General features: G+C 49.8%; 1 protein-coding gene across 1 annotated transcript in view; it reads right to left on the bottom strand.

The window, feature by feature from the left end:
* Positions 1-18537, bottom strand: part of SCARA5 (scavenger receptor class A member 5) — a 129340-nt gene extending 110803 nt beyond the window's left edge. Inside the window, exons 1-2 of the mRNA XM_061132878.1 lie at positions 18196-18537; positions 14103-14223 (exon numbers count right to left, since the gene is read on the bottom strand). Of these exons, the coding sequence (XP_060988861.1) occupies positions 14103-14217 (115 nt within the window). The 5' untranslated portion in view covers positions 14218-14223; positions 18196-18537. The remainder of the gene's footprint in view (positions 1-14102; positions 14224-18195) is intronic.
* Between the last annotated feature and the right edge of the window lie 9163 nt (positions 18538-27700).

Genomic DNA, 27700 nt, shown 5'->3' with positions numbered 1-27700 from the left:
CTGAAGCCCAAGCACCTGGAGTCCATGCTCTGCAACAAGAGAAGCCACTGCAATGAGAAGCCCCCACTCAGCAACTAGAGGAAGGCCCTTGAAGCAAAGCAGGCTCAGCACAGCCAAAAATAAATAAATTATACATATATATATATATATACACATACATATATATACATACATACATATATATACATACATATATATACATACATATATATATAAAACAACAGCGGGCTCGGGGTTCGGTCTGAATTGGGGCCAGGGATGCTCCTTCAATGGAGTGACTCTGGAATCCCTCTCAAGAAGATTCCCAATTCCTCTCCTGGCACCTCGTCAGAGGAAATAAATCATCTGACGATGTATTTGCAACGTGGAGGCCAGGGCTTAGCTATTTCCACATTTAAATCATTACTCTTTCCCGGCTTCTAGAGCAACATCCAGCCCATGCCCTGGTCTAATGAATCGGTGAGTCCTCAGGGCAGGAATGGATACCTTTAATATCCCACCCCCACCCGTCTCACTCCCCCAACCACCAATTGAGTTGGAAGGGCTATTTAGGTATCTGGCAGGGGTGGGGAGGGGGTTGTCCTGTTTTCCTTTTAATTGGAGGACAACTTTTTTACAATGTTGTATTAGCTTCAGCTCTATGTATACATATATCCCCTCCCTCTTGAGCTTCCCTCCCACCCCCTACGTCATCACAGAGCACTGAGTTGAGCTCCCTGTGTTATATAGCAACTTCCCACTAGCTATCTGTTTTACATATGGTAATGCATTTATTTTAATGCTGCTGCTGATGCTGCTAAGTCGCTTCAGTCATGTCCAACTCTGTGCGACCCCATAGATGGCAGCCCACCAGCCTCCCCCGTCCCTGGGACTCTCCAGGCAAAAACACTGGAGTGGGTTGCCATTTCCTTCTCCAATGCATGAAAGTGAAAAGTGAAAGTGAGGTCGCTCAGTCGTGTCCAACTCTTAGGGACCCCATGGACTGCAGCCTACCAGGCTCCTCGGTCCCTGGGATTTTCCAGGCAATTTTAATGCTACTCTCTCAGTTCATCCCACCCTCTCCTTCTCCATTGTGTCCACAAGTCTGTTCTCTACCTCTGCGCTTCCATTCCTTCCCTGCAGATAGGCTCATCAGTACCATTTCTCTGCATCCCACACATATGCTTTAACATACGATGCTTGTTTTTCTGACTTCACTCTGTATAACAGACTCTGGGTTCATCCCTCTCACTAGAATTGACTCAGACGTGTTGCTTTTTATGGCTGAGTAATATTCCATTATGTACATGTTCCACAGCTTCTTTATCCATCCCTCTGTCGATGGGCATCTAGGGTGCTTGGGGATCTGGTTTTGAAGACAGGAAGCCTAAGGCCACAGCCCTTGTCACCTGTATGGAATTGAACTAGAACCATCTCTGAGGCCTCCAAGCTCAGAAGCCCCCCGCTCTGGCCTCTGCACAGGCAGCAGTTGAGGCTGGGCCCCTGAAGAAAGTTCAGTGGGTCTGAGCAAAGGTGACGGTCCTCAGACCCATTGAACCTTTGCCCCCTGGTAAGGGCTGGAACCAACAGCTGTCATGTACAGAGCTTCACTGGCAGATGGCCAATGATCAGATAGCTAATAATGGGAACAGAATTGCACTCATCAGTTGATGAAGAAAAATACAGATTTGTCCTGAGTCAGCTCCCAGAGGGCAGGGTCTATAAGATCTATGATTCATCTCTGGATCCCCCAGGTCTGGCATGTAGCAGATATTCAATCAACATCCGTTGGCTGTGTGTAGATAAGAGAGTCTAGTAAACTAAACACAAGTACACTGGGCCCTCCAAGCCATTGTTTAGGCTTTTGCAATAACCATGTATTCACGGACTTCCCTAGTGGTCAGTCAGGTGCTTAAGACTTCACTTTCCAATGCAGGGATGTGGGTTCGATGCCTGGTCAGGGAACTAACAGTTCACATGCCAAGGGGCAAGCAATCCTGAGTGCCACAACTAAGACCCCACACAGCCAAATTAAAAAAAATAAAATAAAAATGTGTATTCTAGTTTCTGTATTTGATACTTTGACATCTTGGGGCCTTGGCATAAGAAACAGCTTCCTCTCCACACACAATTCATCTTTTTATCCAGGTATTGTGCTGTTTATTTTTCACTGCATTTTTAATTGTTGTTGTTCAGTCGCTCAGTTGTGTCCAACTCTTCTGCGACCCCATGGACTGTAGCCTGCCAGGCTCCTCTGTCCATGGAATTCTCCAGGCAAGGATACTGGAGTGGGTAGCCATTCCCTTCTTCAGGGGATCTTCCCAGCCCAGGGATTGAACCTAGGCCTCCTGCATTGAAGGCAGATTCTTTACATCTGGAACACCAAGGAAGCCCCCTAGGGTCTAAACTATCTAGAAATAACTTTGGGCTTTGAAAACTTAACTAGAACAACCGTTTTTATATTCCTGATCACAAAGCAAAATGCCTTTCGCAGGAGGGCCATTCACAGAGGGCCAGGAAAGGACACACCCCGCAAACTGAGGCTCCTGGAAGGCTGGTTTTTCTTTCTTCCACCCCCTGGCGTGGCAATGTCCTTTTCACCTTTAGTCTGTCAGCATCCTTCAGAGACCGCCCCCCGCCCCCAGCCCCATAAACCTACACGCGAAAGGCAGCTCCCCTTGGATGCCCTGGAAATGCTTAGAATAGTTGCGATGTCACATTTACATTTTAATAGCCGCCCTTAGGGTTGGGACATCATCTTTCATCCAGGTTTGGACATCAGGAAGGACTTCATCTTTCCAGCTCCAGAAGGAAGGAGTGAATTCGTACATTTGGCAGAGTACACTGAGGTCAGAAAAGGGCCAGATAACTAAGATGCCAAGATAGAACTTGCCTGGCAAAGGGACAAGATCAAGCTCACTGTTACTTGTAGACAAACTATAAGATCATTTTCAGAGATGCTGTTAACAGTGAATAGTGCTCCAGGGAACTCCGCTGTGTGACGTGGCGGCCTGGATGGGAGGGCAGTTAAGCAAGAGTGGATATGTTCTTCCTCGTTCACTTGAAACTGTCACAACATTGTTTGTTAACTATTTCATGTTCAATCATTCAGTTGTGTCTGACTCTTTGCAATCCCATGGTCTGTAGCCCACCAGGCTCCTCTGTCCATGGAATTTTCCAGGCAAGAATAATGGAGTGGGTTGCCATTTCCTTCTCCAGGGGATCTTTCCAACCCAGGGATCAAACCTGGGTCTCCCGCACTGTAGGAACACTTTTACCATTGAAGGGAGACATTATACATGTGCAGAAAGGCTCCTTGTGGGTCAAAAGTCAGGGGATAACACCAGGCTATATTGAGTCTTGCTCCTCTTAGAAGCCTTCACTTCAAGATGCATCTTGCCTGCGGGGTATGTGTGCACCCAAGGAGTGTCCCAGGGTAGGTCAGGCGCAGAAAAAGAAGCCAGATAATCAGCCTGAAGGAAGACAAAGACCCAGAAGAACTGCCCGGTATAAATGATTTAACTGCCTCTTTACGATGCTCCTTCTCACCAGGGGGATGCCCACCCCCTTTCTCTCTGGGTGTGCATCTCTGCCTTGCTTCTGTCTCTTAGCTAAGCAAGCCATTTTCCTATGTTCTCTCCCACTTGCTGTTGTGCTATGCCTCTAATAACAAATTTCTTACCTGTATTTACAGTTTCTAGAGCTTCTCAGGTGGCGCCAGCGGTAAAGAACCTGCCTGCCAATGCAGGCGATGTAAGAGAGGTGGGTTCGATCCCTGAGTCGGGAAGATCCCATGGAGGAGGCTGGCAACCCACTCTAGTATTCTTACCTGGAGAATCCCATGGACAGAGGAGCCTGGTGGGCCACAGTTCACAGGGTCGTAAAGAGTCAGACACGACTGAAGCAACTTAGCAGACAGGCAGGTTACAGTTTCTGCCTCCATGATAAATGCATTTTTCACTGGTGGCAAGTGAAGTGAAGTTACTCAGTCATGTCCAACTCTTTGCAACCCAATGGACTGTAGCCTACCAGGCTCCTCCATCCATGGGATTCTCCAGGCAAGAGTACTGGAGTGGGTTGCCGTTTCCTTCTCCAGAGGATCTTCCCCGCTCTGGGATCGAACCCGTGTCTCCCGCAGTGTAGGCAGACGCTTTACCGCCTGAGACTGGCAAAGAGCCAGGGAAAAACAGCTTCTAGCCTCTAGTCCTTGCTAATCTGATGGCTAGAATTCCTGGTTTCCATCCAGGCTACCCAGGTTCAATTCCCGGGCAGAGAATGAAGATCTTGCTTCATGCCACCACTCACTGTTGCGTCTCGGAGATTAGAGCCCGCCCCGTCCCTGCAGCTGCCGTGTTCTCTCTATTTTCAGTTGGAATACAATTGCTTACACTGTTGGGTTTGTTTCCGCCGTAAGACGAAGTGAATCAGTTCTAGGTATATACACATACATCCCCTCCCTCCCACCCCCATCCCACTGCCCTAGGACGTCATAGAGCATCGAGCGGAGCTCCCTGCGCTATACGGCAGGTTCCCACTAGCTATCTGATGCAACTGAAGCGACTTAGCAGCAGCAGCAGCATGTGTATTAGGGGCTTCCCTGGTGGCTCAGAGAGTAAAAAATTTGCCTGTAGTATGAGAGACCTAGGTTTGATCCCTGGGTCGGGAAGATCCCCTGGAGAAGGGAATGGCAACCCACTCCAGTATGCCTGCCAGGAGAATTCCAAGTGTATATATGAACGTCAATGCTACTTTCTCAATTTCTCCCACCCTCTCCTTCCCCTGTTGTGTCCACAAGTCCATTCTCTATGTCTGTGTCTCTATTCCTGCCCTGCAAATAAATTCAACTTTACCATTTTTCTAGATTTCTCATATATGGGTTAATATACGATATTTGTCTTTCTGACTTATTTCACTCTGTGTGACAGACTCTTTTAACAAGATTTCCTGAAGACAGGACTTCTTCTGCCCGCTGTGAACATCTTGGTTATCCTGACTTGAACTCAATCTCAAGCCAGATAACTGGGAGTGGGAAGGGGCTTCGGGACACCATGCAGAAGGCTGGGACCATCACAGGTCCCCACCAGCTCTGTGGCTGGATCTTAGGTTAGCCAGCATACGTGTCTGCAGGGCAGGATCCCTGCCAACCCTACCTCTTTGGGCCCCCTCTTCATGGCTATATTTATGTCTTCCCAATCCTCCTGCTGAACTCTGCATGGGCAGGTTGGACTCCAGAAGCCCCAGGAGATGGTGGAGTGAAGGGGGAGGGAGGGATGCTGGGGAGGGAGGGGCATCTTTCTGACCTAATGTCCATTGAGGTTACTGTCCCAGGCTTCCCGCCAAAGCCACTTAAGACCCTGTCCTTATGCTCTTGTCCAAACCTATTTGGGTTTATATCCATTTCCTGCCAGCGGCACCTTTTAGAATAATTCATTCCATCTGTCTCCTGCATTTATTCCCACGGCCCTGCCCTAGCTATGTCATAACCCAGGACAACTCCACCTCTGAAACTCCAAAGAATCTGCTCAGAGCCCTTCACCATGAGCAGCCTGATTCTTGAATGCACAGGGTCTCTGAGTCCTAGAACTGCAGTGAACCAGGTGAGCTGTGCTGAGGGGCAGGGTTTTAAGGATCAGGCAGCTGTGGACTGGAATCCAGGCTCTGCTTCTGACTAGCTGGGTGACTTTGGGCAATTAACTTCATCTAAGACTTCATTTTTTTATTGACAAACTGGGAATATTAATTCATCCTGAGGTTTAATGGAGACAGTGTATTGAAGCCCCAGCCACAAACTCCGTCAAGAGGAGCCATGTACTGAGATCGCTTGTATACATCACACTGTATCATCACTTCTACTGGACCCCTGCCATCCTCCCATCACCTCCCCCGATCTCCCTCACTCCACAAGAGCCAAAATGATCTCCAGGGCTCCTGGTGCTCCAGGACAAGACCCCCCTTCCCCTGGCCCACACACCGGGGAGAGGGTGCTGGAGTTCTAGGACTCTGTGCACTCCTGCCAAGACCCCCAGCACCAACATTCAGCTTTGCCAGAAGCTCTGCCCTGAGACCAGCATCCCAGCCTCAATCCTGGCTTCCATCAGCTCCATGAAGCCCCAGGGCTCCCCATCACCCACTGTAATCCCCAGGCAGCCCTGTTTATCCTCCTTAACATCTCCCTCCCCATCTGCTGAAAACTTCCCACTGTGGCCCCGGACCTCCCTGCCAGTCATCCGAAAAATTCCTGATTCCCCCAACCTCTGCTTGGAAGATTTCTTTTTCTTTCTTGTTTTAACTGAAACCTGCTTCCCTTAAGTGTAGATTTCTTTTTCCTATCCTTATGCAACCGACCTAAAGGTGCATGGGGTGTCTTTCTCTGCTCCTCATTGTTACTTCCAGAACCTTCTCTCTCTTCTTCCTAAAAGCCCCAGCTCCCACATCACACGACTGTACACTTTTCCTCATTGCTAAGGGACACCTGCTTCCCTACCCCTCTCTGCAATCACTGTTGCTGTCTCCCAATCTCCACTTCTGACTCTTTCTCTTCTGATGTCACATCTTTTCTAACCCACTTGAAATGTGGCCAAAGATAAGCCAGGTTTGGAATGCAAAAATGCACACCGAATTTTGAAGGCTCAGCCCGAATAAGAATATATAAATATCTCCATCACTTTTACAGTGATTACATATAAAATTGATAATATTTTGAATGTGTGCTGTGTGCTAAGTTGCTTCAGTGATGTCTGACTCTTTGCAATCCTATGGACCTAACCCACCAGTCTCCTCTGTCCATGGAGTTCTCCAGGCAAGAATACTAGAGTGGGCTGTCATGCCCTTGTCCAGAGGATCTTCTTGACCCAGGGATTGAACCCATGTCTCTTACATGTCCTGCACTGGCAGGCGGGTTCTTTACCACTAGCACCACCTGGGAAGCCCAACCATTTTAAATATATTAGATTAAATAAAATACGTCCCCATATTTAAAGTTTTTTCAGATGTATCTTTTTATGTGGCTACTAGAAAATTTAGAATTGCTCACGTGGCTCACATTACACTCTGATTGGCTCTACCAATAAGCGAGGCCCTTTCTTAATCCTGACTTCACACATCCCAGATGAGAGTTGTCCCTCCCGTCTTCATCCCGTCAGGCTTCCCTGATCTCACCAGAACCTACTAACCGTGAACCCCACTGCCTTTCCACCACTGCTCCTGTCCACACCTCCACACTCCTATGTTACAGGAGAACTTCCTCTCTCCCCCAGGTAGACTGCGAAATTCTCCCCTCTAACTGCACTTCCATTAGAGAATGAATCACACTGTAAGGCAGGGTCTCTCAGCATGTCAGTGCATCTCCCGTCTTGGCAGGTGAATTCTTCCAGGGACTTTGAGCTCCTTGAAGGCAGGACCCAAGATCTTTCACTTCTGTTTGCATCAGCAGCACTTTAAAACCCTGTCCTCTTTGGACGATTTAAGTCCCAGTTCCTTATGTCTTAAACTCAACTCTCTCAGCCCTCCTTTATCCTGGTACTTTTGGGCTTGGTGAACAAGGATGTGGTTGGTCATTCAGCAAGTAAAGAGGCCTTCTATGGGCAAGACACAGCGCTGGGTACTGGGACATTTGGGTGAATCCAAGGCACGCAGTGCCAGCCAGAGGAAACTTAGTACACACGGTCCCACATGACTGTGGATGGACAGGCTGACGGGGCCCAGGGAGGCCAGGTCCACGGCCCCGGGAAAGACATGGAGAAAAGCCAGGAGGCATCCATCACACTGCTTGTTATCTGACATCAGGAATCAACAACCCCAGATAAACCTTGGATGAGGGAGGGAGGAAGCTCCCTGTCCTGAAGACTGAAAACAGAACATGAGGAGGAACCGGAGCACCTTGTGGGCCCCAGGGTGGACCCAGGCAGGCAGAAAGGCTGCGACAATGCTCACCTTAAGATCTAGTGGTTAGGAGCACTCAGCATACACCAGGCTCTGCAAGGACTAAATGTGGAATAACTCCTGTTGCTTGGCAAGAACCCTGAGTCTTGAGCCATTATTATTCCATTTTACAGAGGAGACAGAGCTAAGAACTCAAACAGGGTTGCATGCTGTGTGCTCAGTCACGTCCAACTCTTTGCAACCCCATGGACTGTAGCCCACCAGGCTCCTCTGTCCATGGGATTCTCCAGGCAAGAATACTGCAGTGAGTTGCCATGCCCTCCTCCAGGGGATCTTCCCGTCCTAGGGATCGAACCCACATCTCCTGCGTCTACCCGCCTTAGCAGGCGAATTCTTTACTCTTGAGATACCTGGGAAGCCCCCGATCAGGATTACACAGCCTGCAAGTGTCAGAGCTCGACATGGAGCCCAGTCCGTGGGACTCCAAGACCAGTGCTTCTTGCCGCCCTGCAGGGCCATCCCCGTAATGGGTGAGGCAGACTACCACGGATGCTAGAGATGTTACCCAGGTGCCCAGGGCGAGCAAGGCCGTGTGGTCTGAAGCAAAGCCAGCTTCCACCCAGCGACCATGAAACACACCCCTAACTCTTCCAGTAGGCAACCTCAGGGACCCAGTGACTTTGACAGAGGTGGGGAGTGGACAGACACGGACTTGCCACAGAACCAGATGCCCTGGGGACCCAGAATATTCCTTACAGATTCTACTATTTGGAGAATAGGACTAAAAGAAATTGCTTGATTTCCTTGAGTATCGAGGCTTCACAGGGAAGCCCACAAACCCAAACGCTGCTTTCTTTAAGAAAAGGGAGGAACCAACCTTAAAACACTGTTTGGGCCGGGGGTCTCTGAGAAGTGGCATGGGTGCTTCCTGGGAGACCCTGGGTGACAGCCGCTGCTCCTGACCTCTCCGTCTCCCCCTCTCCTTCTCCATTTCCCCAAGGTGTTCAGGAGGCTCCCCAAAGGGCAGGGAGGTGAAGTACCTGTGTACTGAGGGTGTACTAGGTCCGAAGTGCTTCACTCAGGTCATATCACCTGATTCCTCCAAGGTCCCAAGAGCTGAGTAACATTATTCCCATTTTGCAGATGGGAACACTGAGGATGAGGGCGCCAGGACCCCAGTGAGGCAGACAGCCCATTCAAATCAGAGAATGTCACAGGATTTAAAAAAGGGAATCTGTGCAAAGGTGTAGCCAAGGGTGTGAGACGCCCACAAGGGCCAGAGTGGTGTTCTCAGAGCCCACTGGGGCAGCACTTACTGGAGCCTGGAAGCAGAAAGCCACGTGCAGAGCGCGGTTACAAGGAGCTGTTGCCTCTGGAGGAAGGGCATAGGAGCCCACGGTGACCCCATAGGACAGGATCTGAGAAATACACACGCCGACCTCCCGTCTTCCACGCTGTCTTCCACAAGGCAGATCGCTGAATGGCAGTGGGTGGGCGCGGAGGGGCAACGGAAGACACTCTGCACAGATCCTAGGCTGGCCAAAGTTCACTCTCCCGGCTCTTGGCACCTTCCCTGGCTGCCCTTCCCTCTTGTGGAAAGAATGGGGCCAGAGACACCCAGGATCGCACCTGCCCACCAGCCCCAGTGAGCACAGCCGGAGTCAGCGCGCACGCCCGCAGCACCGCACGGGTTAACATCTCTGCTCTCCGGCCGGCCGGGGTGCCTGATTCTCCAACCTGCGGAGGAGGCGGGACCAAGATATCTGGGGGCCTCCCTGGAAATCCACTCCCACCTTTGGGCGGCTGCCCACCAGCCCTCAGCTACGCTGGATGAACCGAGGAGGTTTGATGGCTGAGAAAGTAAACGTGGGGGTTCCCCGAGGGGAATAATTTAATTTTATGGGGCAGGGACGCGGGAACAGGGAGTTCGGACCCTACACTCAGCAAGCGGCCTGGCTGCAGGCGTCCCATGTGTAACTCATTACCTCCGCGGGCCGCCCCTTTGCAGCGGGTGGATGGGTGGATGATGCTCGGAGCGTGGTGGAGGGCCCGAGGCCGCGGGGTGAGCATGACTGCAATATTTTTCTGACACTAACACCTCTCGCTGGCCCTTGGAGAGGGCCGTGGAGGAGCCAGGTCCTGCCAAACATCACCCACGCCCAGCCCTCCGCCTACTGGCCCCAGACAAGAGAGGCTTCAGCTTTCAGGCGGGAAGAGAAAGGTAAGCAAGGAGGGGGCAGGCACAGAGCGAAGACTTTGGAGGTCACGTTCTGCCATGAGCCTGCCCATGAATTCCAACCACACAGATGAAACCCATGGGGTTCCCCACTGGAGACCCAGAAGTGAGGAGGCACCTGCCCTGGGCGCTGTCCTGTCCACAGTGGGGCTCAGACACAGGGAGGAGGCTGGTGGGGTCCTAAGAGGGGGCCCGGCCAAGGGGTGCAGAGGATGAAGCGGTCCCAAAGGTGTCACCATGGAGCTGAGGGCTCAAGGGAGAGAGCCTGAAAGGATGTGGGAGGCACCACGCTAGAGAGGCAGGGTGGGCTGTCATGGCAGGGATGGGGAGCTGCAGCCTGAATAGCCCCTCAGCTTCCTCCTCACCTGGTCCGTGAATAGAACGAAGGGATGGAGGCAGGGTAGGAGGAAAAGACAGATGGAGAGGAAAGTAAAGGAGGAGAGGGGGGAGGGGTTGCCAGTGCATGAAAATTAGGCATGTACACCCTAACACTTTAAAGTCCCTCCTGCGTTACAGCCTGAGTCCTACACAGAAGACGTGGGTTCAATCCCTGGGTTGGGAAGATCCCCTGGAGGAGGGCATGACAACCCACTCCAGTATTCTTGCCTGGAGCATCCCCATGGACAGGGGAGCCTGGACTATAGCCTGCCAGGCTCTGCTGTCCATGAGGTCGCAAAGAGCTGGAAACAACTGAATACACACGCATACCTCAATATCTAGGCTGCAGTTTTTCAGCTTTGCTTCCGCTGATCCTAAGATCCCTGGGGCCAAGGGGAGGCACCTCCCCTTCCCACCTCCCTGCTTTCAAGGGGAAAATACTGGGAAGGACTTGGAGCTCCAGCAACTCTGCTTTCATTTACCCAAAGCTTGGGGGGCGGGCAGGTCCCCACCTCGGCTCTCCAGTCCACCTCTTTCTGCCCCGGCCAGCCCCACCCCTTCCTCCCTCTCCAGAGATGAGGGTCAAAGAAGCCAAGTGCTGGGGAAACAGACCAAATCTGGCTTGAATTTCCCCAAGTCAGAGCTCACCATTTTCCTCTTAGAAATGACAAGGAAGGGGGAAATCCAAGAAACCCAGGAGCTTTTAGGTGGCTGTTTCATCTCAATACTCTGGTCTTTCCAGCGTCCTCATGCCCCCACCCCATGTCTGATATCCAGGAATGAGCGTGGAGGAGACCCAGACAATGTGGAAATCAGGTTTAGAATTGATTTGTTCTGCCTCCTTTAGATTTCAGGGATCCCTGTCTTTGTTCATCCATGTGCTCAGTCACTCAGTCTTGTCCAACTCTTTGCAACCCCATGGACTGTAGCCCACCGGCCTCCTCTGTCCATGGAATTTTCCAGGCAACTGGAGCAGATTGCCATTTCCTTCTTCAGGGGATCTTCCCAACCCAGAGATTGAACCCGGGTCTCCCGCCCTGCAGGCAGATTCTTTATCATCTGAGGCATCAGGGAAGCCCCAAAGGTCCTTTTAAATCCCAGGTGCAGAAAAGGAGGGGTATGATGAGGTCAAGAGAAGGAGAGATGATGACCCAACAACAGCTCCCCAGGCCTCTTCCCACCCCAGGGTCTCCCTGCCATGACTTTCCCCACTGGTACCCAATACTGGCCCTCATGGCCTACAATTACCCTCTGAGCTGTTACCCCAGTTCTTTCTTGCCAAACCAGGCCTGTTTATTGATGGGCTGGTGGGGAGAGAGGGTAGTTGAAGGATATAAAAGCCACCTTGGCCTTTGTGGATGTGATGATCGGGAACAGCTGAGCACTGACTAGGGAGTCAGCACCCCGGGGTCCTTCACCTCTTCCCGGGTGTCATTAACTTGACAGAAATATTGGCCTGTCTCAGCGCAGCTCAGCTGCTAATATTTTTCCATCTACCTCTTCTCTTACAAAATGGTATTCGGTCTTTAAGGCCTTTACCAGAAAGTGTTCATCCTTCTTGACTTTAATAATCACATATTTTGACCTCCTTTTCATGGTGGGTAACTGTCTCCATGCCAGTCCCTTCCACTGGGATCAGAAGCCCTTGGAAGGCAAGAATGGTTTAATTTCTCTCTGGAGCATCTCTGGCATCTAACCCATAGCTTGACACATTGTGGGTCCTCAAAATGTGTCTGTTAACTGGAATCCAGAGAAACAGTTCTGATGGTGGGATTTTTACTAAGGCAGGTGTGTGCATGCTAAGTCACTTCAGTTGTGCCCAACTCTTTGAGACCCTATGGACTGTAGCTCACCAGGCTCCTCTGTCCCTGGGATTCTCCAGGCAAGAATACAGGGGTGGGTTGCCATGCCCTCCTCCAGGGGATCTTCCCGACCCAGGGATCAAACCAGAGTGTCTTATGTCTCCTGCATTGGCAGACGGATTCTGTACCACTAGCACCACCTGGAAAGGAGCCCAGATCTCCTCTCTCCTGTCCTTGCTGAGACAATCCCCAATCCCTGCCTGAGCCACCCATCTTCCCTCCCTGCACTCAGCACCTGAATGAGGAGTCATTTCTAATTTTGAGGAATTTCCAGACAAAGGCAACTGGCAGAGTGGAGCACAATGAAACACAGTGCTTGAGAAAAAGTTTGAATAAAGGCATCTGGAATGGTTGATTGTATGTCAACTTGGTTGGCCGTGGGGTACCCAGATTAAACATTCTGGGTGCCTCTGAGGGTGTTTCTGGATGAGATTAGCTTTTGAATTGGTGGAATCAGAGCAGTCTGTTCTCCCCAATGTGGGTGGGAGGGTCTGAATACAACAAAAGATGGCAGCATTTGCTTTTTTACTTCCTGTCTGCTCGCTGGAGCTGGGACATAGCATCTCATCCTCTCTGGCCCTCAGATTGTGACTAACACCCTTGGTTTCTCTGGTTCTCAGGCCTTCTGACTCAGACTGATCTACACCACTGGCTCTGCTGGGTCTCCAGCCTACAGAGGGAAGATCATGGGACTTCCCATCCTCCATAGCCAGGTGAGTCAATTCCTCATAATCAGTCTCTTCATAAGTGTAGACATCATACTGGTTCCGTTTCCCTGGAGAAACCTAAGATAGCCAATCTCCATCTCACTGATCACAAATCTTCACAAAACTCTCACATGAGTTTCCTTCAGTTCATCTTTGAAGTGGGGATGAAGCTCTCCTATACTAACTGCAAAGAGGAGTGTGTTCATTCAGGCAACAAGCATTTATTAAGCACCTACTAAGTGTGGAGCTGTTGGATGCATAGGAGTCAGCTGTTGGCAAGATGCTCTGAGCTCCTCAGGAGGAAACTGCATCCATCTGCTCCAGGGTTTTAGCCCCCAAGATGCAGTGCGGTGCAGTGAGAAGGGGTCCCTTTCTGCGCCATGACCTGGGGCCTTCGTCTCGGGGGAGGATGAGCACCCTGGAGAGGTGCATCCCTCCTTGCAAAAGCTTTGGGAAGCAGATTGAAGATCTGTCACCTGAAGGGGTCTGGGCTTCTTGGTTCAGTTGCCTTTTACGTGACCCCAGCCTCACTGAAGAGGAGAGGATGGCAGGCAAAAGGACTGCGCTCAGAGTGAGGAGACCCAGTGCCGGGGCTGCTCTGTGACTGATGGGCTGTGTAATTGTTGTTTAGTTGCTCAGTCACATCAGACTCTTTGTGACCCTGTGGACTGTAGCCCACCAGGCTCCTCTGGCCATGGGGACTCTCCAGGCAAAAATACTGGAGTGAGTTGCCAGTCCCTTCTCCAGGGCATCTTCCTGACCCAGGGATCAAACTTGGGTCTCCTACATTGGCAGGCGGCTTCTTTACCACTGGGCCACCAGGGAAGCCTGAGCTGTGTGATGCCTGATGCTTTTCTCAGTGTGGTGAGCGCTAGGTCATCTGTGAAGTGGGTCTCATTTTGTGGTCACAGAGGTGTGTTGAGATGCATGAATGAGAAAAGAGCTTTCTGAGCAGGAAGTTCAACCTATGCAGTATTAGGTGGCGGTGGGGGGGTGGGGTGGCAGGGTAGGGGAGGGCAGGGCTGACCTCGAAGCCAAGACCCAGCCCACGGCACTTACCATCCTCACACAGGTTCAGCTTGGACAGGCTCCTGCCATCAAAGGGCTCCTCAAAGATGGAGCTGGAGTCACGGTCACTCATGGTGGCGTGCAGGTACATGGCTTTGTTCTCCATCGCGTCCTGCAGCAGGAGAGGAGAGGGCAGATACAGGGGAGAGAGAATAAGCTGTAGTTGGAGATGGAAATGAATCTGTAGAGCAAGGCATCACCTGGATGCCCCCGAGCATGACCCCTTCGTGACGACTCCAAGCCTGAACACAGGGACCCTCCCCCATCAGCAGGCATCAGCCACCAGGATCCGAATCCCCTCCTCAACCTCCTTGGCTTGGAGAGGTCACAGTCCTGGGGACCTTTCTGACCATGGGCTCTGTCCTCTCCCTCTCATGGCTCTGGGTGGGGCTGGAGCCCTGAGCTGGCGGGGAGGGCACCGAAGGCCATGCCAGGGGGCGCTGGAAGGGGCCAAACCTCCTGAGTCACACAGAAGACTCTCCAAGCTTCTGGAGTCCTGGGCACGGCAGGGAGACTGGCGTTTCTGCTCTGTGTTGGAAATGGGGGAAACTAGGCTATGAAACAGTACAGAGACCACCAGACCAGAACTAAAACCAGAACTGTTCCCAAACTTGGCTAGGCTGGCATGGTCAGAGGAGCTGGGTTCAGGGAGCCACAGCCAGGACTGACCCCCATGGGAGTCTGGTGGGGTCCCCTAGACACTAAGGCCTGGGCAGCCCTAGACCAGGAGAGGACTCTGGTGTCCGGATGGTCTCCTGGGCGGCTGGGGCTTTGAGTGGACCCCGTGGAATTCCAGGAATGCCCCCTCAGCACGGGGAGGTGCCACGCTATTTGAAATGACCCAGCCCCGTTTACACAAGCGCGCACCACGCAATCCCATTTTGCAATATCTACACATTCCAGAGTACAGGATGGGAGATTATATGCGGAGATGTTCTGGGTTTCTCCGGGTGAGACGTGTTCCAGGAATCTGGTGGGGCTTGTGGGGATTTGCGCTTCGTTTTGTTTTCTGTATTTTTTGGGTTTTCTACGATATGTTTGCGTTCTTTGTATAATCACAAGAATTCATTTGTGGGGCTGGATCACAAAGTATTTATTTACATAAAATACTGGATGTCCTTTTCCCGCATAGACGCTCAGTGGTTTCACAAATGACTCTCTGCTTTTAGCTCACTTCCAGTCATTAGTTTATGTTGACTTTTGGTTCTGATACTCTTTATGTAGATTGTTGTTGTTTAGTCACTAAGTTGTGTCCAACTGTTTGCAACCCCATGGCCTGTAGCCCACTAGGTTCATCTGTCCATGGAATTCTCCAGGCAAGAATACTGGAGCAGGTAGCCATTCCCTCTACCAGGGGATCTTCCCAACCCAGGGAGCAAGCCCAGGTCTCCTGCATTGCAGGTAGATTCTTTACCACTGAGCCACCAGGAAAGCCCATAGCTATGTGGATATTGAACCCAAAAAATCCACTTTTAAAGAGTGGATTCTTTGGAAGATAAATGCCCTGGGAGGATGGGATGGGTGGGTCCTAGGCCCAGCATGGAGGCAGCTCGACCCTGAGGACCAGAGAGCCAGCTGGGAGAGGGGATAGGGCCTGGCAGGTGGCCAGAAGGGGACACCGGCTGCTGACTGAAGGGAAGAAACAACACCCCATTCCAGTAAGTGGGGACAGTGAAGGAAGAGGCTGGCTGGATCCCTCTGCCGGACACAGCAAACACAAATCCCCTATTTTTGTGGCCTGACCTTTCTTTCCAGGGACCTATGACCTCAGGGCTAAGAGGAGGCCAGAGCCTACAGTGGCCATCCACCTGTCTTTCACCTGGCCCTGGAGGGACGGATGGGGTGTCTGCTTTTGACCTCCAGTGATGAGAAGCCACAGGCCTTGCACATGTGTACACACATACACATGTATGCACATGCCCACTCAGGGTGTTCCTAGACCCTGTGGGCCTTCCCCCCAGCCTCTGGGAGGAAAGGGTGGAGGGGAGCCCACAGCCCTGCCAGCATCTCTCCTCCCTGCCCCCTGGGGTTCCTGGAGCCCTGAACCCAGCTTCTCCCGGGCTGCAGTTCTGTCCAGTTTTCGAGTCTCCGATGCCAGCCCTCTGTCCAAGTCCTCCACCCAGGGAGGGCCTGGAGGTGGGGCCCCAGGCAGCTCCGCTGCTAAGTTATAGAGGACACACCCTCATTTCACGAGCGCTCTGTGCGGCACCCCACCCTCTGGCCTCAGTCCTGGGGAGCGGCGAAGCAGGAGGCCAGTGTCTCCTCTGAGAGGGGGAACCCTCTCTCTGCCAAAGGCAACAGCAGCTGCCGCCAGAGCCTGTGGGGGCACCAAGTGCCAAGGCGGAGGTGCAGAGCTGGGGTTGCTCCAGTTTCCCCATCTGCCTTTCCACCTTCTCTCTCTGCCCATCAGCTCCTGGACCAGAGCTGGGAGGCGGGGCTCCTTATCTGGAATGCGTCTGTCCGGGCGGCCCCTCCCGGCCCCCTCCCCACCCCTCAGCTGGTGGAGCTGGAGCCTGGGGGCGGGGGAGAAGGAGAGGGGCCAGATGTGCGCGCGCTGAGATGGGAAGCGCTCAGCCGACTCTGCTAATGTTTGTTACTGGGGAATGAAACCTAAGAGCTTTCTGTCTGCCCCAGGTTTTATTTGGGACTGTTTTTCTTTCTTGAGGAATGGGGGGCAGGAATTTAGACCTTCCCATCATTGGTTGCAGAGCCTTTGGGCCAAGTCTGAGCAACCGACTGCCAAATGTGGTGATGATAGAGCAGTGCCTCCAGCCTCCACCCCCCACCCCTGGAGCAAGTGTGTATGTTCGTCCCACACCATACAGACCGTCCGCCATCAGGAGCTCCCCGCCTCCCAGGGGCACTGCGAAGGGGCAGGTGGCATCCCGAAGAATGTCAGAGAGGAGGAGTTCCAGCATTTAACCCCACCCAGGGCACTGGCCCCGCACGAGGCTGCTCCGGCCAGGATGCATGTGTCGGTCCCTTTCGGTGGCCGCCTGTCGGTCCCAAGGTGATGCAGGGAAGAGGGCCAGGTGGGGGCCCTGGAGCCAAGAGAGCTGGAAGGGAGGGGGCCAGTGCCATGGAAACCGGGCAGGGTGTAGACACCAAAGTGACCTGTGGGGAGTGGGGGCTCAGAGGACAGGGGGTCCCAAGCTGGCACCACATCTTATTCCCGGGGAGCTTGGTCCGTCAGCTAACACGTCCAGCCTCAGCCTTTGCGATGGGGAGGACACACCTCCCAGCCACACGGGCTCTGTGAGTCTCCTATGGAACAGGGCGCGTGGGAGGGCTGTATGGATGGGGCAGGTGGGGAGACGGTGGTGGAGCCGGGTGACCACCCACAGTCCCCCGGCATCTTCTGATCCTGCCAAGCAACCTGATACAGGGGTCTCTGGGTCCCCTCGACCTCCTAGCTAGTCCCAGAAACAATGTCATGTGGACCCCTTTGCAAAAGCAATTGCGAATGCAGACCAGACCTGGGAGCCGCACCTTGATTCTCAAAGCCCCCCTCCAGGCAGCAGCAGGACTCAATCAATTCTTCCTGCAGAAGGGTGGCCCCAGCCTTGCTGGGTTCCAGCATTTAACTCTATAGGGCTCATAACTCCTCAAAATCAGATAGGGATCACTGTGAACAAGGTCTTCTCTGGAGAGAGAGTCGCTAAGGAGGTTTTAAGCCCTTTCCTCCTCTAACTGTGCTCAGTTCATCTGAAGCATCACTCAGAACTAGAGAGGTGCAGATGGTTTATAAATAAGCTCTGCCTTCCTATGTTCCACCGCTGGGCACACCCACAGGCACACGCATGCATACACATTCACCACACACATGGAGAGACTGTCACCTGTACCATCTGCTCCCTGAAGAGGCTCTGGAGCTCTGACACAAGCCAGGCAGAGTTGCCACTAAGGTGATCACTTCCTCTGGCTCCCAAATACCCACACTCACCAGCCCAGGCAGATGGATGAAAACCTGGCAGACCTCCCAGAACCTGCACCTCCACGCGATGCCCAAGCCCGTGCCCTGTGTCCTCCGGCTGCCTTTAGGAAGCCATGCCCAGGTGCCAGGACAGTCAGTGCCCAGACTCACCTGAGTGCCCCCAGTGAAGCTGCAGAACCTGTCCCCTCAGTTCCTGGCATTTGCCATGGTGGCTGGAGAGCTGGCCACTGCCCCCACCCCGAGACCCAGGCAGCCCCTCAGAGCTCGTCCCCACTGCCAGCCGAATCCAGACGGAGTCATAGAAAGAGACTGCGCGGTGCCCAGGGTCTCGGGGGTCACTTCTCCAGGAGGATCAGATCAGGAGGCAAGGCTCAACCTCGTGCCCAAGTGGGAGTCCCTTGGTGTCTGGCCTCGTTCAGCCTCGGGCAGCACGCGAGATGTTCTGTGGAGGCACCAGCGGCTCCGCTAGGTACTGACTGAGCCGTGAACTGCAGCTGCACTGGCCGCCAGGCTTTATAAAGTTCTTGGAGCAATTGCGAGGCTCCCCTGGGGCCTAGAACGCATCCTCCCTCTAGTGGCCAATCTCAGCATTACAGCTTCACGCAGGAATGCCTGCTGCGTCCAGAGGAGCCTTGGTCTTGGAACTCCACCCTCCTGTTCTAAAGGCTCTGCTAGAGATACTTTTTGGAAAGCTTCTAGCAGAATGGCAGCTAGACCTGGCTTAGGAGCTGTGCAAGGAACCCAGCCTTGTAAATTTACTTGTAGGACAAGATTGGCATTGCTCAGTTCATTCATCAAATTTGGGGTAGAACGACTACTTTCCGTGTTTTCTTGGAGCAGTATCTACCCTTAAAGGACACAGACTGCCCACACCAGGGAGATTCAGAAGAGGACTCTGAGGGTGCTGAAGGAGCTTCCCAAAGTCAAGTTCAATGCGGTTCATGAAGGAAGCCAGGATTTCTGAAGCACTGACATTGTACAAGTGTTAGGCTACAGGGGTGAGTGAGAGGAGGCTGCTGTCCTTAGGGGGTTGCAACCCAGGCTGAGAGGCAGGCTTGGACACAAATAACTGCGGCGCTACTGGTAGAGAACATAGGAGACATAAGAGACACAGGTTTTTTTGTTTTTTTGTTTTTTTTTTTTTAAGAGACACAGGTTTGATCCCTGGGTTGGGAAGATCCCCTGGAGGAGGAAATGGCAACCCACTCTAGTATTCTTGCCTGAAGAATCCCATGGACAGAGGAGCCTGGCAGGCTACAGTCCATGGGGTCACAAAGAGTGGGGCACAACTGAGCATCTGACCACACACCTGTAAATCTCAGCATAACTATGTTTAATGTGTAAAAACAGGAGCTCTCACCAAAATGTTAAGGGGGTGATTACCTTCATTCAGGTTGAGATGGTGATGGGAGAAGCATCAGAGAAATTCTGAAAACAATCAGAACCATGGTACATGGTCAGTTTGTATGTATGCCCCTTCCCCCTCTTCCCACCCCAGAGACAGTGCTCTGAAGGTAACGTTCATGAACATTTGCCCATTTATTGGTTACAAAGTCAGCCTTAGCACTGGAAGGGCAGACCTCGTACCTGAGAACAGTCTGCCAGGGCTCAGCTCTGCCCCCATCCCATGCAGCCAGCAAACCACAGCTGAGTCACAGAAGTCTTAGTCACTGTCAGTGACTGCCTCCTGGCCGTCCCTGGGAGGGAGCTACAGTGTGGGGCTCCGAGGCTCCGTTTTACTGGAAAAAGCAGTAATTTATCGTAATGATGATGGTAATTATAATTGGAGGATAGGAAGAGGAAGGAGGGGAGAGGATGGGGAGAAAGAGAAGGAGGAGGAGAAAGGGAAAGAAGTGAGAGCAAAACATTTCATCATATGTTCCCTGTGCGAGGCAATTCCAAGTGTTTTTCATATATTAACTCATTTAGCCTTGATGACAGCCCTGTTAGGTAGGCACTGCCATTGGTGGTGGCTTAGCCACTAAGTCATGTCCTATGCTTGCAATCCCATGGACTGTAGCCCACCAGGCTCCTCCGTCCGTGGAATTTTCCAGGCGAGAATACTGGAGTGCCATTTCCAGTGGGTTGCCATTTCCTTCTCTAGGGTATCTTCTCCCGCAGGGATCAAAGCAGCATCACCTGCATTGCAGGCAGATTCTTTACCAGTAAGCCACCAGGGAAGCCCAGGCACTGCTATTATTCCCATTTTATAGAGACAGAGGAAATAGGTGATTTGTCCAAGGTCAAGTAGCCGGCAAGTGCCAGAGCTTGATTCTACTACAGGCAGTGTGACTGTAGAGTCTGTGACCACTCCCGTAACTGCCTCTGATGAAAAAGAGCGTGTTTCAGTCACCCATCAAGTCACCAGTGTTCCTCGGAATGTCATCTTACAAATAGCAGGAAATGTGCTTAAAGTGTTATCTCCAAGCATCTCATTGCAGAGAATGTATTTATTAGCAGTAAATGCAGTGATTGGTGAGACCCTGGTGATGTCCTACTTTATGTGAAATAAAGCATTTTTTATTTTTACTGAAGTATAGTTAAAGTGTTTCAGGTATACAGCAAAGTGATTCATTTATACATATAAATATATTCTTTTCAGAATCATTTCCCTCATACATTATTATAAGATATTGAATATAGTTCCCTGTGCTATACAGTAGACCCTTGTTGTTTATCTATTTTACATATATAGTATGTATCTGCTAGTCCCAAATTCCTCATTTATCCCTTCCCCACTCCCTTTCCCCTTTGGTAGCCATAAATTTGTTTTCTATGTCTGTGAATCTATTTCTACTTCAAAAATAAGTTCATTTGTGTCATATTTTATATTCCACATGTAAGTGACATCATATGGTATTTGTCTTTCTCTTTCTGACTTAGTGTAATAATCTCTAGGTTCATCATGCAAATGACAGTTCATTCTTTTTATGGCTGAGTAATATTCCATCACGTGCATATGTGTGTGTGTGTATATACACACACACACATATATATAACACTACGTCGTCTTTATCCATTCATCTGTTGAGGGACATTTCAGTTGCTTCCATGTCTTGGCTATTATAAATAACTGCTGCTATGCACATTGGGGAGAATGTATCTTTTTGAATGAGAGTTTTTGTTTTTTTACTGGACATATGCCCAGGATTGCTGGATGATATGGTAACGCTATTTTCAGTTTTTTTTAAGGAATCTCCTTACTGTTCTCCATAGTGGTTGCACCAATTTACAATCCTACCAACAGTGTAGGAGGACACAAAGCATTTTTCTTAACACTCCCACACTGCTGTGCCCTGGCCATAGGGAAAGGGAAGAATGGGGGCCCCAGTGCTGCCCAGGCTCTTGGCTGAGCCTCCCTTTGCCATTGGCAATTGATGACACAGAGTTCTCTGAAAGTGAGACCCATGAATGGATATAGAACCATTAAGCTATAAAATTGCAGGAAGAAGGAAGCTTAACCTTTTAAACTCAGCTTCAGGCAAGAGGAGGTGCCTTTCCCTTGTTCTTTCCAATTTATTTCACTTCTTCCAGTGATAAGAGTAGTCTATATTGCTGCCTGGAGCAGTAGTTCATTCTGTTTCTTCTTTTTGGCTGAGTAACATTCCATCTTATGCACAGAGCATGATTTGTTTATCCATTCTCCTTCTGATAGGCTTTTGGGTTGTTTCTAATCTTTGTCTGTTATGAATAAAGCCACCCAAATGGTAAAGAGTTTTGATCGTGAAGTATAGGAATGACCTGTGAGGCAAGCGTTCTAGTGGGTGAGAGTCTTCCATGGGCAGCTCCTAGCTCAGATGATAACTTCTTGTCCCCTGAAATCAGCATGGTCCACAACAGGGCTTGCTTCCATTCGATCACAAAAGGCATTTATTTATTTATTTATTTATTTTAGCAGAATATGAGAGTTTTTTTTTTTTCTTTTGGCTGCACCAAGTCTTGCATCTTGCAGCATGCATGATCTTCCATCTTCATTGCGGCCTGTGGGATCTCTTAGTTGCTGCCTCCTGGATCTAGTTCCCTGACCAGGGATCGAACCCCCAGGCCCCCTGCATGGGGAGCTCATAGTTTTAGCCACTGGACCACAAGGGAAGCCCCACAGAAGGCATTTATAATAGGGATCTCCCCACGCAGATGGTATTATGAAACTGATTGCCCTGAAGGAGAGTGGGATAAACTTCTGAAGTAGCTGCATCTATGGATGTGGAAGCCAGTGAGGTCCATCAAGGTGCGCAAGTGCTTCCCACTTTCTTTGAATGATTTCATTTGATTGTCCCAACAGCTCTCTAGGGTGGAGGTGGGGAGTTATCATCCTCAGTTTTCATATGGAGAAACCCAGCAATGCTGAAACTGAAGGTCACAGTACTGGCTCTCAGATGCAACATCCACAGTGGTCCTCTACTCTGGAGCCTCTTCATCTGCAGAGATTCCTTCCCTGCATTCAGTTATTCATTCAACAAATATCTGTTGTGGAACCTTGCAGCATTCACAAACATGAGTTAGACCTAGCCCTTCCTTCAGGATCTCAGTCCAGGGGGAGAGAAGGTCTGAGAGCCGAGAATCACAGCCTGGCAACCCTCAAGGGGTTCCTCATGGCTTCAGGCTAGATGAATCTCAAACCTTCACCCTCAGGCCTGACTTTGTTTCCCCCCATCCCAGCCCACCCCACCCCACCTCCGCCCAAGAGATTCTTTTCTTCCCCCAACCAAAAAAAAAAAAAACAAAAACTCTTAAAAGTTTTAACATATCTAAGGAGAAATGAACAAAACATAATCCAATTTGTACATTCTTCACAGACTGAATAGGAGCCAACACCTGAGTCAAGGGCAGAACAGACACTCCCTTAGACGTTCCTCTCTGGCCCTCCTGGTCCCTAATCCCCCCAACATTGGTCACCACCATCCCATAGTCCATCACTATAGATGATTCTGCCTGTTCTTGAACTTCATATACATGGACTCATTCACTGTATGTCTAGCTTCAATAGTATGTTTCAGATTGTTCCCTTTTCTGGTGTTTAGCAGTAGTTCATTCATTCTCACTGCTGTAGGTCCTCCACTGTGTGAACTGCCTTTCTACTATGGATGACCATTTGGGTTAAGTTCCATTTTTTGACAGTTCTAAAGAATGCCACCATGACCATTCACATGCATGTGTCCTGGTGAACAAATGGGTGCATTTCTCTTGGGTATATACCTTGGAAAGGAATTGCTGGGTCATCGGGTGGCCGATGTTCAGCTTCAGTAGATGTTGCCCAAGAACTTTGCAAAGTGGTTGTACCAGTTTACCAACCTCCAGCAAAGCATGAGGGTTTTAGATGGTTCACATCCATGCCTGTGTTAGTGACATCTGTCTTTTGTAGAGGCATCATACTGTGTTTTGGGATTCCCTGGTGGCTCAGTTGGTAAAGAATCTGCCTGCCAATGCAGGAGATGTGGGTTCAATCCCTGGGTTGGGAAGATCCCTTGGAGAAGGAAATGGCACCCACTCTGGTATTCTTGCCTGGAGCATCCCTATGGACAGAGGAGCCTGGTGGGCTATAGTCCATGGGGTTGCAAAGAGTCGCACACAGCTGAGCAGGCACCTACGCAAACATACTGTATTTTGTTTTTTAATATTTATTTATTTAGGCTGTGCTAGTTCTGAGTTTCAACTTGCAGGATCTTTGTTGTGGCATGCAGACTTCTTAGTTGCATGCAGGATCTAAAATAAGACCCAGGGATCGAACCCAGGCCCCCTGCATTGGGAGCTTGGAGTCCTAGCCACTGGACCATGAGTGAAGTCCCAAACTGTGGTTTTAATTTGCATTTCCTTGATGACCAGTGAAGCTGATCTCCTGTAACTCTACTTATTTAGTCTGAATTTTTTTTTTTTAAACCTGGACTCTAGGCCTGAATTCCCAGCTGTCTGTGTATCTCCATGTACACCAGCAGGTCTCTGCTTGATGGATTTGTGTTGACTATGGCGTTTGTGTGGAGTGGTTCCCACACGTGTTTCCAAGATGAACTCTTGCCTCCTTCTAGTCTTTTCTCAAATGTCATGCTCTCAGCAGAGCTGACCCTAAGGTTCCTGTTTAAAATCACTCTCCAGGACCTGCCTGGAGATTCTCCATACCCTTGGCCTTTTTTTCTTCATTACCCCATAGACTTAATTTATGCTTGCTGATGATTATTACTGTATTGTAGATGTTCTGTGGAACACCAGCTCGTGAAGGCAGCTCACTCATGCAACCCAAAGGCCTACACCAGTGCCTGACAGACAGCAAGGGCTGCACAGACAAGCATTGTTGTTGCAGGGAGAAGTCAATTCGGACTCCATCTTGGAACTGTTTGACTTGCTTTCCATTGCTTTTCTTACTATAGTCCTACATAATGGCCTGCCTCAGAGAATCCTGCCCCTCTGCCTGACTGTTAAAGTGCCTTTGTTCAGAATCCTGTCCGCCTGTGGACGGCAGGAAGGAAGAAATTAACACATCCTCCTGCCTGAGGCTTGTCATTCTAGGAGATGTTTGCAAGATTGATGGCCTTTTTACTTTGTTTCCTCACTGCACACACCCCTCCCCCATCTCGGATCCATAAAAAATAAAAACTGGCATCCAGACCCAGGTAAGAAGATTATTTTGAGATATGAGCCTGCTGTCTTCTCGGACAGTAGCCTTACCTCGGTCACGGATGCTATCATGCAGTGAGCAGAGTGAGCTTGGACTTGGTAATTGTGTGAAGATCTGGGGTTGAAAGTGTGTTCTAGGCACAAGAGACAAGTAGATGCACAGTCCCCAGTATGGAGACGAAGTGGACACGTGGGAGGGGCAGGCGAGGCCTGTGTGGCTAAGCTCAGAGAACGCAGGAGGAGCGGCCTGGGAGAGTCTGAGCACAGGGTTAAACCCGGCCACTGCTCCTCTCGTGGCATCCTCTTTTTCCAGGGAGCTTAAAGGTCCCGGATCATATATTTAGGGTGGTTTTTTTTTTTTTTTTTTTACATATATCTTCACTGTAATTTACTATTTTTTTTTAATTGAAGTATAGTTGATTTACAGCATTGTGCTAGTTTCAGCGTATAGCGCCATGGTCTCAGTTCAGTTCAGTCGCTCAGTGGTGTCCGACTCTTTGCGACCCCATGAACCACAGCACGCCAGGCCTCCCTGTCCATCACCAACTGCCGGAGCTTACTCAAACTCATGGCCATCAAGCTGGTGATGCCCTCCAGCCATCTCATCCTCTGTCGTCCCCTTCTCCTCCTGCCTTCAATCTTTCCCAGCATCAGGGTCTTTTCAATTGAGTCAGCTCTTTGCATCAGGCGGCCAAAGTATTGGAGTTTCAGCTTCAACATCAGTCCTTCCAATGAACACCCAGGACTGATCTCCTTCAGGATGGACTGGGTGGATCTCCTTGCAGTCCAGGGACTCTCAAGAGTCTTCTCCAACACTACAGTTCAAAAGCATCAATTCTTCAGTGTTCAGCTATCTTTATAGTCCAACTCTCACATCGTACATGATGACTGGAAAAACCATAGCCTCGACTAGACGGACCTCTGTTGGCAAAGTAATGTCTCTGCTTTTTAATATGCTGTCTAGGTTTGGTCATAACTTTCCTTCCAAGGAGTAAGTGTCTTTTAATTTCATGGCTGCAATCACTATCTGCAGTGATTTTGGAGCCCAAAACAATAAAGTCAGCCACTGTTTCCACTGTTTCCCCATCTATTTGCCATGAAGTGATGGGACCAGATGCCATGATCTTAGTTTTCTGAATGATGAGTTTTAAACCAACTTCTTCACTCTCCTCTTTCACTTTCATCAAGAGGCTCTTTAGCTCTTCTTCACTTTCTGCCATAAGGGTGGTGCCATCTGCATATCTGAGGTTATTGATATTTCTCCCAGCAATCTTGATTCCAGCTCGTGCTTCCTCCAGCCCAGTGTTTCTCATGATGTACTCTGCATATAAGTTAAATAAGCAGGGTGACAACATACAGCCTTGACGTACTCCTTTTCCTATTTGGAACCAGTCTGTTGTTCCATGTCCAGTTCTAACTGTTGCTTCCTGACTTGCATACAGGTTTCTCAAAAGACAGGTAAGATGGTCTGGTATTCCCATCTCCTTCAGAATTTTCTACAGTTCATTGTGATCCACACAGTCAAAGGCTTTGGCATAGTCAATAAAGCAGAAATAGATCTTTTCTGGGACTCTTGCTTTTTCGGTGATCCAGTGGATGTTGGTAATTTGATCTCTAGTTCCTCTGCCTTTTCTAAAACCAGCTTGAACATCTGGAAGTTCACGGTTCACATATTGCTGAAGCCTGGCTTGGAGAATTTTAAGCATTACTTTACTAGCGTGTGAGATGAGTGCAATTGTACGGTAGTTTGAGCATTCTTTGGCGTTGCCTTTCTTAGGGATTGGAATGAAAACTGACCTTTTCCAGTCCTGTGGCCACCGTTGAGTGTTCCAAAGTTGCTGACATACTGAGTGCAGCACTTTCACAGCATCATCTTTTAGGATTTGAAATAGCTCAACTGGAATTTCATCATTTCCACTAGCTTTGTTCATAGTGATGCTTTCTAAGGCCCACTTGACTTCACATTCCAGGATGTCTGGCTCTAGATGAGTGTGAGTGACCACACCATCGTGATTATCTGGTTCTTGAAGGTCTTTTTTGTACAGTTCTTCTGTGTATTCTTGCCACCTCTTCTTAATATCTTCTGCTTCTGTTAGGTCCATACCATTTCTGTCCTTTACTGTGCCCATCTTTGCATGAAATGTTATATATATATCACAGCACAGTGATCTAGTTATATATATATATATATATATAGATATATATGTATGTGTGTGCATATATTCTTTTTCAGACTCTTTTCCATTATAGGTTATTACAAGACATTGAATATAGTTTCCTATGCTATACAGTAGGTCCTTGTTGGTTACCTATTTTATATATAATAGTGTGTATCTGTTAATCCCAAATGCCTAATTTATTTTGAAAATTAAATTAATTGTGCCACAGTACTCTGAAGGAGGGCATGGCAACCCACTCCAGTATTCCTCCCTGGAGAATCCCCATGGACAGCGGAGCCTGGCGGGCTACAGTCCATAGGGTCACAAAGAGTCAGACATGACTGAGCGACTATGCACAGCACACACGTAACACGGGGCTTCCCTGGTGGCTCAGATGGTAAAGAATTTGCCTGCAATGCAGGAGATCTGGGTTCAATCCCTGGGTCAGGAAGCTACCCTGGAGAAAGGAATGGCAACCCACTCCAGTATTCTTTCCTGGAGAATTCCAAGGACAGAGGAGCCTGGCAGGCCCCAGTCCATGGGGTTACAAAGAGTCAGACACGACTGAGCAACTAAAACTTTCACATATAATATAAAATACAGCATCTTGAGTTTTTAGGTATACATGGTACACATAGTAGTTAGATAAATCCACAGTATTGTGTAACCCATCTACAGGACTGTTTTATCTTACAAAACTGAAACTCCCATCAAAAATCACCCTTTACTCCCTTCCCTGTGCCTGGGAGCCAACATCTATTTATACTTTCTGTCTCCATGAATGTGACAATCTAGATATCTTATTATTTCTTCATTTGTGGCTTGCTCTACGAAAATATATACTTTATGATTTTTACCTTTAGTCTTCATTTCTTTTTAACCTGGTT

Source organism: Dama dama, chromosome 29 (assembly GCF_033118175.1).
Source record: "Dama dama isolate Ldn47 chromosome 29, ASM3311817v1, whole genome shotgun sequence".
Lineage (NCBI taxonomy): Eukaryota > Metazoa > Chordata > Mammalia > Artiodactyla > Cervidae > Dama > Dama dama.
This window is presented reverse-complemented; position numbering and strand designations above follow the sequence as displayed.